General features: G+C 39.2%; 1 protein-coding gene across 1 annotated transcript; it reads right to left on the bottom strand.

Annotated features, from left to right (window-relative positions):
- Positions 1-10003: 10003 nt before the first annotated feature.
- LOC138337958 (uncharacterized) lies at positions 10004-13437 on the bottom strand. Its single transcript, XM_069288405.1, has 7 exons — positions 13323-13437; positions 12514-12764; positions 12010-12213; positions 11192-11302; positions 10900-11011; positions 10741-10836; positions 10004-10368 (listed from the first exon to the last, which is right to left on the bottom strand). The coding sequence occupies exons 1-7, from the start codon at positions 13435-13437 to the stop codon at positions 10004-10006; spliced, it is 1254 nt and encodes a 417-aa protein (XP_069144506.1).
- Positions 13438-18749: the final 5312 nt, after the last annotated feature.

Genomic DNA, 18749 nt, shown 5'->3' with positions numbered 1-18749 from the left:
GGGAGGATGGGGTGAATGAACAAGTGCAAAATGAGGAAATGCCACCCCAACCTACCCCAGAGATGATCAATCAGGTTCTGGCTTATCTTTGCGGGTTATCTGATCAGGGCCAGACACCCCCAGTATTTTCTGCACCAGCACCTCAGGCTCTGGAGGTACAACATGCGGCTACTATGGCTCCCCGCATGCATGTTCCACTGGAAATAGGCACGTTTCCACGTCTGACTACTGGGCCTATAATGACAAATGATCAGTATGAACTTTTCAGTAAGTTCTTGAAATTGTAACCTCCAGTCTTCAAGGGTGCGGAATATGAGGATGCTTACGATTTTCTGGTTGACTGTCATGAGCTACTACACACGATGGGTATAGTAGAATGGTTTGGTGTTGAGTTCGTGAGTTATCAGTTTCAAGGGAACACCAAAATGTGGTGGCGGTCACATATTGAGTGTCAACCAACAGAGGCACCACCTATGACTTGGGCCTCATTCTCTAGCTTGTTTATGGAGAAGTATATCCCCCGAACTTTGAGGGATAGGAAAAGGGATTAGTTCTTGAGCCTAGAGCAAGGTAGGATGTTGGTCAATGCATATGAGGCTAAGTTTTGTGAATTATCCCGGTATGCCACCCAACTGTGTTTCAGTCCACAAGAGCGAATTCGCCGGTTTGTAAAGGGGTTGAGGTCAGAATTGCGGATTTCGGCCTTACAGATAGCGGCAACGGCAAAATCCTTCCAAGAGGTGGTAGACTTTGTGATAGAAGTGGAAGGAGTGAAGCCCGATGACTTCACCCCGACACCGACATCAAAAAGGTTTCGAAAGGGAGGTGATTTTAATGGTTCTTACTCTAGAGGACAAGGTTCCGGAAGTTACTCAGCCCGACCAATTCAGTCTTCACTACAGACTGTAGTTGGGGGTCCACCTCCGACCGGTCAACACTTCTCTGAGAGACCTATGCATGAACCCAGAGAGTGCTATGGATGTGGGGAGATTGGACATATTAAGAGATATTGTCCAAAACAGAGTTACAGACCTCCAAATGTTAGAGGTAGAGGTGGTCATGGCAGAGGCCGTTATTCTGGAGGACGTGGTGGTCGAGGAAATGGTGGTCACCAAAATGGCCGAGGTGATGGGAAAACTGGAGCCACTACATCACAACATGGTAGGGGCAACGGACAGACGAACGATAAGGCCCATTGTTACGCTTTCCCTGGGCGGTTTGAAGCGGAGGCATCTGATGCTGTCATCACAGGTAATCTTTTGGTTTGTGATTGCATGGCTTCTGTATTATTTGATCCCGGATCCATGTTTTCTTATGTATCTTCCGCATTTGCTAATGGTCTTAATTTACATTGTGAACTGCTTGACATACCTATTCGTGTTTCTACTCCGGTGGGTGAGTCTGTGATAGTTGAAAGGGTGTATAGGTCTTGTCTTGTAACTTTTGTGGGTAGCAATACTTATGTAGACTTGGTTATCTTAGAAATGGTCGATTTTGATGTAATTCTGGGTATGACTTGGCTTTCTCCGTAATTTGCGATCTTGGATTGTAATGCTAAAACGGTGACGTTAGCCAAGTCTGGGACAGATCCGTTAGTGTGGGAGGGTGACTACACTTCCAATCCGGTGCGTATCATCTCCTTTCTTCGTGCTAAGAAAATGGTTAGTAAAGGGTGTTTAGCTTTCTTGGCACATCTCAAGGATGACACTACCCAAGTACCTTCGATTGAGTCAGTTTCAGTAGTCTGCGAGTTTTTGGATGTGTTCCCTGCAGATCTTCCTGGTATGCCACCAGATAGGGATATTGATTTCTGTATTGACCTTGAACCGGGTACTCGCCCCATTTCGATACCCCCTTATAGAATGGCTCCCGCGGAGTTAAGAGAGTTAAAAGCCCAACTTCAAGAGTTGTTAAACAAAGGCTTTATTAGACCAAGTGCATCTCCTTGGGGTGCTCCGGTTTTGTTTGTAAAGAAGAAGGATGGGAGTTTTCGAAAGTGTATAGACTACAGACAACTAAACAACGTAACCATAAAGAACAAGTATCCTCTTCCCTACATTGATGACTTGTTCGATCAGTTACAAGGTGCTTGTGTCTTCTCTAAGATTGACTTGAGATCCGGTTATCATCAATTGAAAATACGGGCAACGGATGTGCCAAAGACTGCTTTTCGAACGAGGTATGGGCATTACGAATTTGTAGTGATGTCTTTTGGTCTTACGAATGCCCCTGCTGCGTTCATGAGCTTGATGAACGGGATTTTTAAGCCATATTTGGACCTCTTCGTGATTGTATTTAATTATGATATATTGGTATACTCAAAGAGCAAGAAGGAACATGAAGAGCATTTGAGAATGGTATTGGAAATGTTGAGGGAGAAAAAGCTTTATGCCAAGTTCTCTAAGTGTGAGTTTTGGCTAGATGCAGTGTCCTTCTTGGGGCACGTGGTTTCTAAGGATGGAGTGATGGTGGATCCTTCTAAGATTGAGACAGTGACGAATTGGGTAAGACCTACTAATGTGTCAGAAATAAGGAACTTTGTTGGGTTAGCTAGCTACTACCGCCGATTCGTCAAAGGATTCTCTTCTATTGCTTCCCAACTAACGAACTTGACTAAGCAAAATGTTCCATTTGTATGGTCGGACGAATGTGAGGAAAGCTTTCAGAAGCTCAAGACTTTGTTGACTACCGCACCTATCCTTACCTTGCCAGTAGAGGGTAAGAACTTCATTGTTTATTGTGATGCATCCTATTCTAGTTTGGGTGCAGTACTAATGCAAGAGAAGAGTGTGATTGCATATGCTTCAAGGCAATTAAAGGTGCATGAACGTAACTATCCAACTCATGATTTGGAATTTGGTTGCGGTAGTGTTTGCATTAAAACAATGGAGGCACTATTTATATGGGGTTAAGTGTGAGGTCTACACGGATCATCGTAGCCTTCAGTATGTTTTTACTCAGAAGGATTTGAACTTGAGACAGAGGAGATGGATGGAACTACTGAAGGACTACGACATCACTATTTTGTATCATTCAGGGAAGGCGAATGTTGTAGCAGATGCTTTAAGTAGAAAGGTGGGAAGCATGGAAAGTCTAGCTCACTTGCAAGCTTCTAGACGCCCATTGGCTAGAGAGGTTCAGACTCTAGCTAATGACTTGATGAGATTAGAAGTAAATGAGAAGGGAGGATTGTTGGCTAGTGTGGAGTCAAGATCTTCTTTTCTTGACAAAATTAAGGGAAAATAGTTTGATGATGAGAAACTAAGGCGAATCCAAGATAAAGTATTGCGAGGGGAGGCTAAGGAAGCACAAATCGATGAGGAAGGTGTTTTGAGAATCAAGGGAAGGGTATGTGTACCCCGCGTCGATGATTTGATCAATACTATTCTGACAGAGGCTCATAGTTCAAGGTATTCTATACATCCGGGTGCAACCAAGATGTATCGTGACCTAAAACAACACTTTTGGTGGAGCAGAATGAAGCGTGATATTGTTGACTTTATTGCCAAGTGTCCAAACTGTCAACAAGTAAAGTATGAACACCAAAGGCCCGGAGGAACACTTAAGAGAATGGCCATTCCGGAATGGAAGTGGGAAAGAATTGCAATGGACTTTGTGGTTGGTCTTCCAAGGACAATGGGTAAGTATGACTCCATTTCGGTGATTGTTGATAGGTTAACTAAATCTGATAATTTCATTCCGGTAAAGGTGACTTACAATGCAGAGAAGTTAGCCAAGATCTATATCTCAGAAATCGTTCGATTACAAGGGATTCCACTATCCATCATATCAGATAGAGGTACGCAGTTTACTTCTAAGTTTTGGAAAACATTGCATGCGGAATTGGATACTAGGTTGGACCTTAGTACTGCGTTCCATCCTTAGACCGATGGTCAGTCTGAGCGAACGATTCAAGTGTTGGAGGATATGCTTCGTGCATGTGTGATAGAGTTTTGTGGCCATTGGGATAGCTTCCTACCCTTAGCGGAGTTTTCATACAATAATAGCTATCACTCAAGCATTGATATGGCTCCATTTGAAGCATTATATGGTAGGAGATGTAGGTCTCCCATTGGTTGGTTTGATGCATTTGAGGTTAGGCCTTGGGGTACCGACCTTTTGAGGGATTCGATAGAGAAAGTGAAGTCTGTTCAAGAAAAGCTTCTAGCGGCGCAAAGTAGACAAAAAGAATATGCAGATCGAAAGGTTAGAGACTTAGAGTTCATGGAGGGTGAACAAGTCTTGTTGAAGGTTTCACCAATGAAAGGGGTGATGCGGTCAGGTAAAAGGGGTAAACTAAGTCCAAGGTACATTGGACCATTTGAAGTACTTAAGCGAGTAGGAGAGGTGGCTTATGAGTTAGCCTTGCCTCCAGGGCTGTCCGGAGTACATCCGGTATTCCATGTGTCGATGTTGAAAAGATACCATGGGGATGGAAACTACATTATCCGTTGGGATTCAGTTTTGCTTGACGAGAACTTGTCTTATGAGGAGGAGCCTGTTGCTATTTTAGATAGAGAAGTTCGCAAGTTGAGGTCAAGAGAGATTGCATCCATCAAGATGCAATGGAAGAATCGACCCGTTGAACAAGCCACTTGGGAGAAGGAGGCGGATATGCGAGAAAAATACCCACATCTGTTTACAGATTCAGGTACTCCTTTTCGCCCTTGTTTTCCTTCTTTTGACCGTTCGGGGACGAACGATGGGTAAATTGGTATCTATTGTAACGACCTGTTAAGTCGTTTTGAGCAGCAGATTTTATTCTGGAAAAACAGGCTGAGGCGACGGACCCAACGACGGACCGTCATGGGCACGACGAACCGTCGCGTACTGAAAATCGACTCTCTGAACTTCGTAACGGATTGGCAGGACGAACCGTCACAGGCGTGATGGACCGTCACAGATTATTCAGTGGAAATTGAGTCTCTGACCCTTGCGACGACCTGCAGGATGGACCGTCGCAGGCACGACGGGCCGTCGCAGGTTGCGCAATCCCAGTCTGGGTCGGATTTCTTGATACATTTTAAGGGACGTTTTTGACTATTCTTGCCTTAATTATAAAGTTAGTGGGTTAATGTTAATAAGTCTAATTACTTGGGGGTTAAAAGAGGTAACCTTAAGTTAATTAGTGGGGTATTATTGCCATCTTTTATTCTTAATTATATACTAATTTGGGTAAAAGAAAGAGGGTTTGAATAAGAAAACAGAAAGAACAAGAAGGGAGAGAGAGAAACGATCACACGAAGAGGAAAACACAAAGCTTTGGGAATTTGCGTGCTTGATCACTAGTCTTCGGTGGAGGTAGGTTATGGTTTTCATGCTATTTGTAGTAAACTCTTAATAGTGAATGATATGTGTTAGTAGTATTGTAAACCCTTCTATATGCTTAATTGTATGCTTGCATGAATGATGTGATTATGTAATTATGAATAAATAAGCATGATGAAACTATTGAATCCCAAATCTTGAAAAGAAACCCTAATATACTTTGTTAATGATGATGCCTTGGTATAAAAGAAGGCTTGATGAATGAAAGTAGTGAGATTAGGGGATCGGGTGTCACATTCCGACACCAGGATAGAATATGGATCGGGTGTCACGTTCCGACACCAGGATAGAATATGGATCGGGTGTCACGTTCCGACACCAGGATAGAATATAGATCGGGTGTCACGTTCCGACACCAAGATAGAATATGGATCGGGTGCCACGTTCCGGTACCAGGATACTATATGAGGATCGGGTTTCACGTTCCGACACCAGGATAGAATATGGATCGGGTGCCACGTTCCGGTACCAGGATAGTATATGAGGATCGGAGTGTCACATTCCGACACCAGGATAGAATATTGATCGGGTGCCACGTTCCGGTACCAGGATAGAATGAGGATCGGAGTGTCACGTTCCGACACCAGGATAGTATATTGAGGAGCGGAGTGTCACGTACCGACACGAGGGGAATAAAGATAATGAATCTTGAAATATGTTAATATATCCAATCTAATGAACTAAATTCCCAAATGAGTATGATGAGGAGGTGTGAGTCCTCATCGATGTGCTTGGTGTTGTAACCAGGGGTTATGGTAACTATAAATGCTGCATGCTAAGGATATTAGTTGATTTTATGATATTGCTTAATACATACTGTTTTCTATTTTGAGTTGGCCGATGATATCTACTCAGTACCCGTGTCTTGTACTGACCCCTACTTTTATTGTTTTCTTCTTGTTTATTTGTGGAGTACAGCAAACGTGTCATCATCTTCGACTCAACAGTAATTCAAGCCAGTCTTACTACATCGGAAATTCATGGTGAGCTAATGCTTCTAGCTTGGACTGGATCTTCTTCTTCAAGTCCTTATGCCTTGAACTTCCGGCATGGACTAGCTTCTTATGTACTTTTAGCTTCTTAGAATACTCTTAGTTTAGTAATTTGATTATAGATGTTCTTGTGATGATGACCTCCAGATTTTGGGAATAATAATAGTTATTGATTTTATTAAAGAGTTTAAGTCTTCCGCATTACTTTATGTTGATATTACCTTGAAATGTTAAGGTTTAGATTGGTTGGTTCGCTCACATAGAAGGGTAAGTGTGGGTGCCAGTCGAAACCCGGTTTGGGTCGTGATAAATTCTCCTCGATGATTACTTGATGTCTAAAGAATTTTTTATATAAATTAAGCTCGTGGAATGTTTTTGTGAGAGGAAAATCTTAATAAGAATGTGTCACGACCTAAAACAAGTTTTGAGTGGCATCCAAATATAACCTTTTAAGTGGTCGAACCAACAATTTAACCTAAATTATAAAATACAAACATAATGCGGAAGCTCAAAAACTTATTAAATAGGTTTTCCCAAAACCTGAAAGTCATCAAAATAAGGACATCTTATCTCCAATTACTAAGCCTAAGAGTATCAATACACCAAAATAAATGAAATAAAGTAATTCGTTGATCATTGATCATCTCTTCATCGATACTATCATATCCTTCGCTAAAAGTGTGACGCAGTTAATAATTAATAAACTCAAAATTACAAGAGAACTTATCATCACACTCGATTGAGCGTATGTACACTCCTTTCTTAAGTTTTATATGATAGCTTTTCACCAATTTTATAAACATGTGATACTAAAACCATGCCCATATTAAAATATATGAAACCACATGTCTCAGAACCAAATTATATACCTCCAAAAGATACCTCTTTTTTCGTTGCAAATAGAGAAAATATTTTTGTTCTCACCTCTTTCTAAAGATTGCATTATATCCCACAATTTATTTTTTTCATTATGACTATAGCTCTTTTGAATTCAATTCAAGTGGTGTCCAAACATCTCCTAAAACTTTCCATAAAACCACAACATTAGATGATCGCAAATCATTAGTACCGTACAAAACTCGTTTAATCAACAATCCTTACAAAGTCAAAATGAACTATCAATAGGATTACAATTCCAATTCTTTTCCTATTAAATTGGAAACCAAATAAGAAGAATGATATGAATCCTTTTTCAAGTAGGATTAGGAATAGTGTTCCACTCATAAGCAAATTTTAAATTCAATATCAAAACCGATAAAACACTTGCAAGACTTTGTTGCCACTAAAACTGATTCTACATGAGAGTTTTCGATACTAGTACAACAAACATAAATCATATAGGTCATATATCTGTTTCACTTGTTACCATCATACTTAGTTAGACGTTTTAATCATCAAGAAGTAAACCTTTTCCTGGACATGACACCTTAAACTCATGTATACCAATCAAATTTAAAGGACAAACTCAATTTTATAAGTATTTTCTTACTAAAATTTTAAATTTAATTCGCCCAAGTATGCTCAATAGGACTTTCTTTATCTATAAGTTTGTCATCCTAATTTCAGTCGACCTTTTGAAGCTTAAGATAAAATCGTCAGTCCTCATTCAGAACCTCAAGATATATTTCCAATGTAAAAGCACTAGTACCATACCAAAGATCCAATGCTAGAACTCATCAGACCTGCCGTGGAGATCATATCCAAATAGGTCACACATTTCCACCATTAAATAATACCAAACTATTATTAAGTACATTCTTAGATCAGGTCGATGACAAAATAACACACATTAACAAAGGAAATATTTATATTATAGTAGTAGTCATATCATGACTTATATATATATATATATATATATAGACACACACAGACACACACACACACTTAATATATGAAATTGTAGTAGAGATTTTTTCCTCAATTGACTCAGCAAAATTTCATTATTCACTAAGCATCCATATATCTTATGAGAACTTTACTAACTATATTTTTCAAAGTAATAATATTCATTACCTATTCGTTTCTTACAAATTTTTTTAATGTTGTCACCTAGGCAAAGTCATCTTACATCACCCCATCTACCTTATATCCGTTAAGATTCGGAGAATATACTTCTCCATAAAGAAGTCAGAAAATGCTACCAATGAAGAATAGGGGTTCTTAACTTTAATAACTTAATAAAAATACCATACTAGTCACTAGTAATTACATGCCTATAGGTAATCGTGGAAACATATCTATTTTAAGGACCCATATTCTCTTGCTGGTGTTAGTGTTTTCAATTCAACTACCCTAATACTAATCACATGTGAAATAGAGAGAAGAAGGTTACATACAAATTTGTCTAACCTAGATACCAATTGGACTCAAGTAGTAGCACGAAAGAAAGAAGGAATGAAGTTTTGTTTAAGTCTTATAGCCTCTCAAAGGAAAGTAAAGGCGTCCCTATAGTGTTCCGCAAGACGCTAATAGACTTGTCCTTGTGTGATGAGATCAACGAACCTAATGCTCTGATACCAAGTTTGTCACGACCCAAAATGAGTCGTGAGTGGTACCCACACATAACCTGTTAAGTGGGCGAACCAACAATTTAACCTAACATACAAAATACAAGCATGATGCAAAAGCTCAAAAACTTATTAAATATCTTTTCCCAAAACCTTAAAGTCATCACAACATGGACATCTAATCTCCAATTACTAAATCTAAGACTATCACAGACACCAAAATAAATGAAATAAAGTAATTCGTGTCTTAAAACTAAGCACATCAGGTAATGACTGAGAGAATCCAACACGATCTTGAATGGATAGCTCACACTGGAACTTGATATGCGGGAGGTTGACTAGATCTGAGGGATATCAGAAGTCATAGATACAGTCACTGCATTTCATAAAAGGAAACAAAGAAGAAAACAAGTAAGGCTCAGTACGAGGCAACATGTACTGAGTAAGTATCATTGGTTAATTCAAAATAGTAACTAATATACATAGAATAATCAACTATAGCACTTAACATGTGATAAGCAACAAACAACATTAACAAGTGTCAATAACAATAAAGTAAGCACATATTAAGTCAACAGTATCAAGATCGCACATGAGGACTCATGCCTCCAAACCAAACCATTTTGGGAGTTGAGTTCATTGAGATTGAGTATCTTCCATTAATTCAACATATTTATCCTTTAATATTATCGTGTCGGAACGTGAAACTCCGATCCAAGAATATCATGTCAGAACGTGACACTACGATCAAAGAATACCATCTTTGATCGTGACACTCCGATCCAATAATACCATTAATTTATCAATTAATATCACCACATTTTCATCCGATAATAATATTTCATCGAGACTTCTTCATTCAAAGCATTACTTCGATAGAAATGGTTTAAGATTATACATTCCACGGTGTAAGGATTTTAGACCAATCACAAAACACACGACTAAGCCACACAATCACACAATCAAGTACATAGAAAACTTAACAATATCATTCAATGCATATCAGTCACTATTAAGTGCTTACTATCAATTAGCATAAACCACAGGGCGAGAAAGAGTACCTTAATCTGTAAAAAGATATCGATATCTTTCTCGCATATCAACCTCATTCTCCCAAGTGGACTATTCAACTGGCCGATTCTTCCATTGAACCTTGATAGATGCAATCTCCTTTGATCACAACTTGCGGACCTCCTTATCTTGAATAGCCACAGACTCCTCTTCATAGGACAGATTCTCATCAAGAAGAACCGAATCCCAACGAATAATGTAGTTCCCATCACCATGGTATTTTTTGAGCATCGACACATGAAATACCGGGTGCACTCCCGACAGTCGTGGAGACAAGGCTAATTCATAGGCTACCTTCCCCACGCGCTTAAGTACTTCAAATGCTCCAATATTCCTTGGACTTATCTTACTTCTCTTACCAAATCGCATCACACCTTTCATGGGTGTAACCTTCAGCAAGACTTGTTCACCCTCCATAAAATCCAGGTCTCTAGCCTTTTGATCTGCATAATCCTTTTTCCTACTCTGAGCTGCTAAAAGCTTTTATTGAATAAATTTCACTTTCTCTAATGATTCCCTCAGAAGATCATTAACCAAAGGTGTAACGTCAAATGCATCAAACCAAGCAATAGGGGACCTACATCTCCTCCCATACAATGCTTAAAATTGGGCCATATCAATACTCGAATGATAGCTATTGTTGTATGAAAACTCTGGTAAGGGTAATAATTTATCCCAATGACCACCAAAATCTATCACACACGCACGAAGCATATCGTCTAGCACTTGAATTGTTCTCTCTGACTGACCATCGGTCTGAGGGTGAAATGCAGTACTAAGATCCAGTCTATTACCTAATTCAGCATGTAATGTCCTCCTAAAAATAGAAGTAAATTGCGTACCTCTATCTGATATTATGAAAAGTGGAACTCGATGCAATCGAACAATCTCAGATATGTAGAGTTCGACTAACTTCTCGGCATTGTAAGTCATCTTAACTGAAATGAAATGATCAGACTTAGTTAACCTGTCAACAATTACCCAAATAGAATCAAACTTACCCAATGTCTTAGGAAGACCAACTATGAAATCCATTTCAATTCTTTCCCACTTCCATTCAGGAATGGGTATTCTCTGAAGTGTCCCTCCAGGCCTCTGGTGTTCATAGTTTACCTACTTACAATTCGAGCATTGGGCAACAAAATCAACAATGTCACGCTTCATTCAACTCCACCAAAAATGTTGCTTTAGATCACAATACATCTTTGTTGCACTAGGATGTATAGAATACCTTGAACTATGAGCCTCTATAAGATAAGTGAGAATCAAATCATTCACACGGGGCACACATACCCTTCCCTTAATCCTCAAGAGGCCTTCTTCATTAATTGCTACCTCTTTAGCCTCTCCTCGCAATACCATATCTCGAATTCGGCTCAGCTTCTCATCAGCAAACTGATTTCCCTTAATCTTGTAAAGAGAAGAAGATCTTGCCTCCACACAGGCCAAAAATCCTCTTTTCTCTAGTACTTCCAGCTTCATAAAGTCATTAGACAAATTCTGAACCTCTCTAGCCAATGGGTGTCTAGAAACCTGTAAGTGGGCTAAACTACCCATGCTCCCTGCTTTTCTACTTAAAGCACCTGCCACAACATTAGCTTTTCCTGGGTGATACAAAATAGCAATATCATAGTCTTTCAATAGTTTCATCCACCTCCTCTGCCTCAAATTCAAATCTTTCTGAGAAAAGACATACTGTAAACTACGATGATCTATATAAACTTCACACTTGACCCCATATAGATAATTTGTCCATTGCTTTAATGCAAATACAACTGCAGCCAAATCCAAATCATGGGTCGGATAGTTACGTTCATGCACATTCAATTGCCTCGAAGCATAAGCAATTACATTCCTCTCCTGCATTAGCATTGCACCTAAACAAGAATAAGATGCGTCACAATAAACAATAAAATTCTTACCTTCCACTGGCAAGAAAAGAATTGGTGCAGCAGTCACAAGGTCTTGAGTTTCTGGAAGCTTTCTTCACATTTTTCCGACCATACAAATGGAACATTCTGCTTAGTCAAATTTGTCAGCTAGGAAGCAATAGAAGAAAATACCTTGACGAATCGACGGTAGTAGTTAGCTAAGTCAACAAAGCTCCTTACCTCTGCAACATTAGTAGGTCTTACCCAACTTTTCAATGCTTCAATCTTAGAAGGATCCATCATCACTCCAACCTTAGAAACCACGTGCCCCAAGAAGGACATTGAATCGAGCCAAAATTCACACTTGGAGAATTTGGCATAAAGCCTTTCCTCCCTTAACAACTCTAATACAATTCTCAAATGCTCCTCATGTTCTTTCTCTCTCTTTGAGTATATCAGTATATCATCAATGAATACAATAACAAAGAGGTCCATATATGGCTAAAAAATCTCATTCATCAGGCTCATGAAAGCTGCAGGGGCTTCCGTAAGCCCAAAAGACATTACTAAGAATTTATAATGCCCATACCTTGTTTGAAAAGCACTCTTTGGCACATCTGTTGCCCGTATTTTTAATTGATGATAACCAGTTTTCAAATAAATTTTAGAGAAGACACAAGCACCTTGTAACTGATCGAACAAATCATAAATGCGAGGAATGGGATATTTGTTCTTAATAGTTACCTTATTCATCTTCCTATAGTCTATGCACTTCCGAAAATTTCCATCTTTCTTCTTCACAAATAAAATACGAGCACCCCAAGGGGATACACTCGGTCTAATAAAACATTTACCTAAAATCTCCTGAAGTTGAGCCTTTAACTCCCTTAACTCAGCTGGAGCCATCCTATTAGGGGGAATGGAAATGGGGCGAGTAGCCGGCTCTAGATCAATACAAAAATCAATATCCCTAAACGGTGGCATACCGGGAAGGTCTGCAGGAAACACATCCAGAAACTCACAGACTATCAAAACAGAATCAATCAAAAATTACTTTGGAAGTATCATAACTTAGATGTGCCAAGAAATCTAAACAACCCTTACTAACCATCCTATTAGCACAAAGAAAAGAGATAATACGATTTGGAGTGGAAATATAGACACCCTACCACACTAGCGGATCTGTCGCAGGCTTGGCCATTGTCACAGTTTTAGCATTACAATCTAAGATTGCAAAATTTGGAGAAAGCCAAGTCATACCCAGAATTGCATCAAAATCAACCATCTCTAGAATAATCAAATCTACATAAGTATTGCACCCCACAAAAGTCACAAGGCAAGACCTATACACCTTCTCAACTATCACAGACTTACGCATAGGTGTAGAGAAACGAATAGGCATGTCAAGCAAATCACAATATAAATCAAGACCAGTAGCAAATGAGGAAGATACATATGAAAATGTGGATCCAGGATCAAATAATACAAAATCCATGCAATCACAGAACAAAAGAGTACCTGTGATAACAACATCAGATGTCACTGCTTCAGACCTCCCGGGGAAAGCATAACAATGGGCCCTATCACCTGTCTGTCCATTGCCCCTACCAATCTGTGCTTCAGTAGTTCCAACTTGCCCGCCACCCCGACTGAATTGGTAAACGCCATTACTTTGGCCACCACATCCTCAAGAATGGCGACCTCTACCTCTAAATACTAGGGGTCTGTAACTCTGTTTTGGACAATATTTATTACTTAGAAGTCAGAAACTAATAAGCGATAAAAATAATTTTTGGGAAAGAAATAACCATAGAGCAAGGATACCATTCAATACCCTAAATCACTTAACCCATGTATAAAAAAATATGTGAGTAAAATGATTTATAATTTATAAATTAGAAATTAATAAGCGATAAAAATAATTTTTGGGAAAAAAATAACCGTAGAACAAGGATACCAAAGGCGTTCATTATTCACAAGGTAAAACCCCAATACATCTAATCTTCATATTGATAATTATAAATAGGGTGATATTATATTATATTATATTATATTATATTATTATTATTATTATTATTATTATTATTATTATTATTATTATTATACTGAGTTTGTGGGAAACAAAATTGATTGCCAACATTTGTCTTTGGAAGAATATATTAATTGGAAAATGACGACATAGTAATTATTTCTTAGTGGCAATGATGATAAAATATATATTTAATAATTGTGAATCATAAATTGTAGGTAGTGTTACTTCCCTTATGATATGTTTCTCTTGCAGCTTCATGGTTGTTTGCCTGCAACTGGTTCATAACCATTGGACTCACATTTTTATATTATATATCTCAAAATTATATTACAATTTTAAGTTTTTAATATATTATGATAGGTAATTAAATAGTAATGGTATTACATTACTCGGATATCTTGCAATTTATAATAATTGGATGAATTAATACTTAACCTTAGCCTTAAATTGAAAATATATGAGAGTTGACATGTTAATTGGTATTAAGATTAGGATCTTGTTGCATAGTAATAAAAGTGTTGTTAGTTTTTAAACCTTATTGTGGTTATATAATGTTACAACGAAAGTGGAAGGCTCTTGTGCCTGAGTGAATTCTTGTTTATTTGAGGCAAGTGAATTTCTAAACTCTTGATAAGTGTATGAAATGCGTGTATTTCCTTGTGGTATATGTGTGGGAGTAATGATACTTGGTGAAGGGTTGACTTGTCCACATTAGTTAATTTTACTAATGAAAAAAAGGTGTAATAAAAGCCAATTTGAATAATTGCTTGTATGTGATGTATTAATAATGGAGAATGGTTTTGAAAGGCTTATTGAATCATTATTGATGTTGTTTAGGATATGTAATTGTTGAAGTGTCCTTGTTAAGGATATGTAAATTGTTGAAGTGTCCTTGTTAAGGATATGTAAATTGTCAAAGTGTTGTTGCTGAGATATGTGCTATGTAAACTGTGAGTTGTTAGAGTAGGATGGTTTTTATGCATTGTTGTAACAAACTATTTAGTTGGTTTGAGCAGTAGAATTATCTTTGATAAAAACTTACTGGGTCTACGGATCACGCGACGGACCTTCATGGTCACGACGGACCGTTATGGACTCCGTCGTCCCATACTTATGTAATTTCTGCTGCTTTTCTCCTCATTTCCCTCGACGACAGGTAGGACGAACCGTCATAGGCACAACGGTCCGTCGAGCGTCTTCGTTCCAAATCAGTTCAACTCTAAATCTGGGTACTGGATCGACTCTCTGAACTTCACGACGGAATTGCAGCACGGACCGTCGTAGATACGACGGACCGTCAAAAGTTGCGTAACCTCACTATTGAATGTAACTCTCTGAACTTTGTCACGGACCTGCAGGACGGATCGTCATAGCTACGACGGACCGTCATAAGCTCCGTAACCCCGACTTGTCAGATTTCCGTTAAAATTTAAATGGGTGTTTTGGACTATTCATGATCATAATTATGAAATTATTGGAGTAGGTTTAATAATTTATATACTTGGGGGTTAAAGAGGATAATATGGAAATAAATAGTGGGTTACTTTTATCATAATGGATTATATGATAATTAGGGTAAAAGTAAAAGAATCTGGAGAAGAGAAAAAAAAAGAACAGAAGGGAGAACGAGCGAGAGAGAAAGAACGAAAAGGACAACAAAGGCATTAGGGAAGTAGCTTGCTTGATCACGATTCTTCGGTGGAGGTAGGTTATGGCTTATTTCTATGTGATATATAAACTCTAAATAGCGACCGATATGTATTGGGTGGTATTGTAAAGTCTTCTATGTGCTTGATTGTGTGTTTGTATGTTTTTGATTGTGTAATTGTGGTGGATTAGAATGATGAGACTGTTGAATCTTAAATCCACTATTAAGATAACTCCTTGACATAAAGAAGGCTTGATGAAATAAAATAATAAGATAAATGTATCGGAGTGTGACGTTCCGACACGGTAGTACTAGGGGATCGGAGTGTCACGTTCCGACAGGGTAATATTGGATCGGAGTGTCACGTTCCGACATGGTAGTATTAGGGGTTCATAGTGTCACGTTCCAACACGGTATATGGGATCGGAGTGTCACGTTCTGACACGATAATAATAAGGAGAAGAAATCTTGAATTATGTTAATATACTCAAATTCGAAGAACCTATTCCCAAATGAGTATAGTGTGGAGGCTTGAGTCCTCATAAGTGTGCTTGGTGTTGTTGCCAATGGTTCTTGTACTTGTTTCTTGTCACCTGATTAATATTGTGGTTGATTTTACATTATTATTCAATATATATTGCTTTCTATTTTGAGTTGGCCGATAATACCTACTCAGTACATGTTCCTTGTACCGACCCCTAATTGTATTTTCTTCTTTGTTATTTGTGGAGTGCAGCAAGCGTGCCATCGACTTCGACTTGTCCTCAACTCTAGCCAGTTTTCAGCATATCAGATTTCAGGGTAAGCCATTATTCCTAGCTCGTGCTGGATTCTCTCCTTCACTTCTTGATGTCTTGAATTTCGGACATGGACCATCTTTTTACTTATTTTAGCGTCTTAAAAACTGTTAGAGTTAGAAATTTGAGCATAGATGTTCTTGGTGTGATGACTTCTAGATTTTGGGAATAATTATTAAACTTCAGAAATTTATTTAATTGATTACGTTAATAAGTTTTGGATCTTCCGCATTATTTTTACTATTCATAATTGATATATTGGTAAATATTGGGTTTAGATTTGTTCGTTCGCTCACATAGGAGGATAAGTGTAGGTGCCACTCGCGGATTGTTTTGGGTCGTGACAAACTTGGTATCAGAGCCTTAGGTTCGTTGGTCTCATCACACAAGAATGAGTCTAGTAGAGTCTTGAGGAACGGTAGGGGGACGCCCTTACTTTTCTTTGAGAGGCTATAGGACTTTAGCAAAATTCCATTCTTTCTTTCTTTCGTGCTATTACTTGGATCCAATTGGTATCTAGGTGATACAAATTGGTATCTGACATCCTCACTCTATTTCGCAGACGGTCAGAACTAGAGCAACAATTGTGCCAACACAAACACTGGCAAGACAGGGTGCGTCTGAGCCAACCATTGGGGCTGTAGCTCGAGGAGGAGCAGTGGCAAGATGCCGTGGTAGAGGTCGCAGGATGATGCCCTCTAGAGGTAGAGGACAAACACCTGGTCCAGCTAGTAATAGGACGGTGACTCCTCCACCGACTGATGAGGTAGTAAGAGAGGGTGAGGAAGGGGAAAATGAGCAGGTTCAAGATGAGGACTTACCACCCCAGCCTACCCCAGAGATGATTAATCAGGTTCATACTTATCTTAGCGGGTTATCTGATCAGGGCCAGACACCTCCAGTGTTTTCTGCACCAGCACCTCAGGTTCCGGGAGTACAACATGCAGCTGCTATGGCTCCCCGCATGGATGCCTCATTGGGAGTAGTCACGTTCCCTCGATTCACTACAGGGTCTATAATGACGAGTGATCAACATCTTTTCACTAAATTCTTGAAGTTGAAACCTCAAGTCTTCAAGGGTGCTAAATCTGAGGATGCCTGTGGTTTTCGTGTTAATTTTCATGAGCTGCTACATAAGATGGACATAGTATAATGATTCGGTGTTGAGTTTGTGACCTATCAGTTTCAAGGTAATGCCAAAATGTGGTGGCGGTCGTATGTTGAGTGTCAACCAGCACAGGCACCACCTATGACTTTGGCCTCATTCTCTAGCTTATTTATGGAGAAGTATATACCCCGGACTTTGAAGGACAAGAGGAGAGATGAGTTCTTAAGCCTAGAGCAAGACAGGATTTCTCTTACTGCTTATGAGGCTGAATTTCGTGCACTATCCAGGTATGCCACCCAGCTTTGCTTCAATCCACAAGAGCGGATTCACCGTTTTGTGAAAGGATTGAGGTAAGATTTGCAGATCCCAGCCTTACAGGTAGCTGCTGCAGCAAAATCCTTTCAGGAAGTTGTTGATTTCGTAATAGAGGTGGAGGGAGTGATGCCAGACGACTTCACCATGGCATCGACATCTAAGAAGTTCTATAAGGGAGGTGAGTTTAGTGGTTCTTACTTCAGAGGGCAGAGTTCAGGAAGTTACCCAGCCCGACCTATTCAATCTTCACTGCAGGCTGTAGGTGAGGGTCCATCGCAGATTAGTCAACATTTCTCTGAGTTTGGAGGTTATTCCCAGACATTATCATTCTCACAGAGACCTATGCTTGACTCCAGAAATTGTTATGGATGTGGAGAGACTGGACATATTATAAGATATTGTCAAAAATAGAGTTACAGACCCCCAATAGTTAGAGGTAGAGGTGGTCATGGGAGAGGCCGCCATTCTGGAAGACGTGGTGGCCAAGGTAATGGTGGTAATCAAATCAGGTGGGGTTGCGGGGAAGCTGGAGCTACTGTAGCTCAACATGGTAGGGACAACGGGTAGACATGTTATAGGACCCATTGTTATGCTTTCCCTGGGAGGTCTGAAGTAGAGACATCTGATGCTGTTATCACAGGTAATCTTTTGGTCTGTGATTGCATGGCTTCTGTATTATTTGATCCTGGATCCAGATTTTCATATGTATCTTTCTCCTTTGCTACTGGTCTTGATTTATGATTATTTGCTTGACATGCCTATTCGTGTGTCTACTCTTGTGGGTGAGTCTGTGATAATTTAGAAGGTGTATAGGTCTTGTCTTGTGACTTTTATGGGGAGCAATACTCATGTAGATTTGATTATTCTAGAGATGGTTGATTTCGATGTAATTCTGGGTATGACTTGGCTTTCTCCAAATTTTGCAATATTAAATTGTAATGCTAAAACTGTGACATTGGCCAAGCTTGGGACAGATCCGCTAGTGTGGGAGGGTGACTATATTTCAGGGATGATACTTCCCAAGTACCTTCGATTGAGTCTGTCTAGATAGTCCGTGAGTTTCTGGATGTGTTTCCTGCA

The sequence above is a fragment of the Solanum lycopersicum genome, chromosome 8, assembly GCF_036512215.1.
Source record: "Solanum lycopersicum chromosome 8, SLM_r2.1".
NCBI classification, from domain to species: Eukaryota; Viridiplantae; Streptophyta; class Magnoliopsida; order Solanales; family Solanaceae; genus Solanum; species Solanum lycopersicum.
The sequence above is the reverse complement of the archived record's forward strand: the minus strand, read 5'-3'. Positions and strand labels throughout refer to the sequence as shown.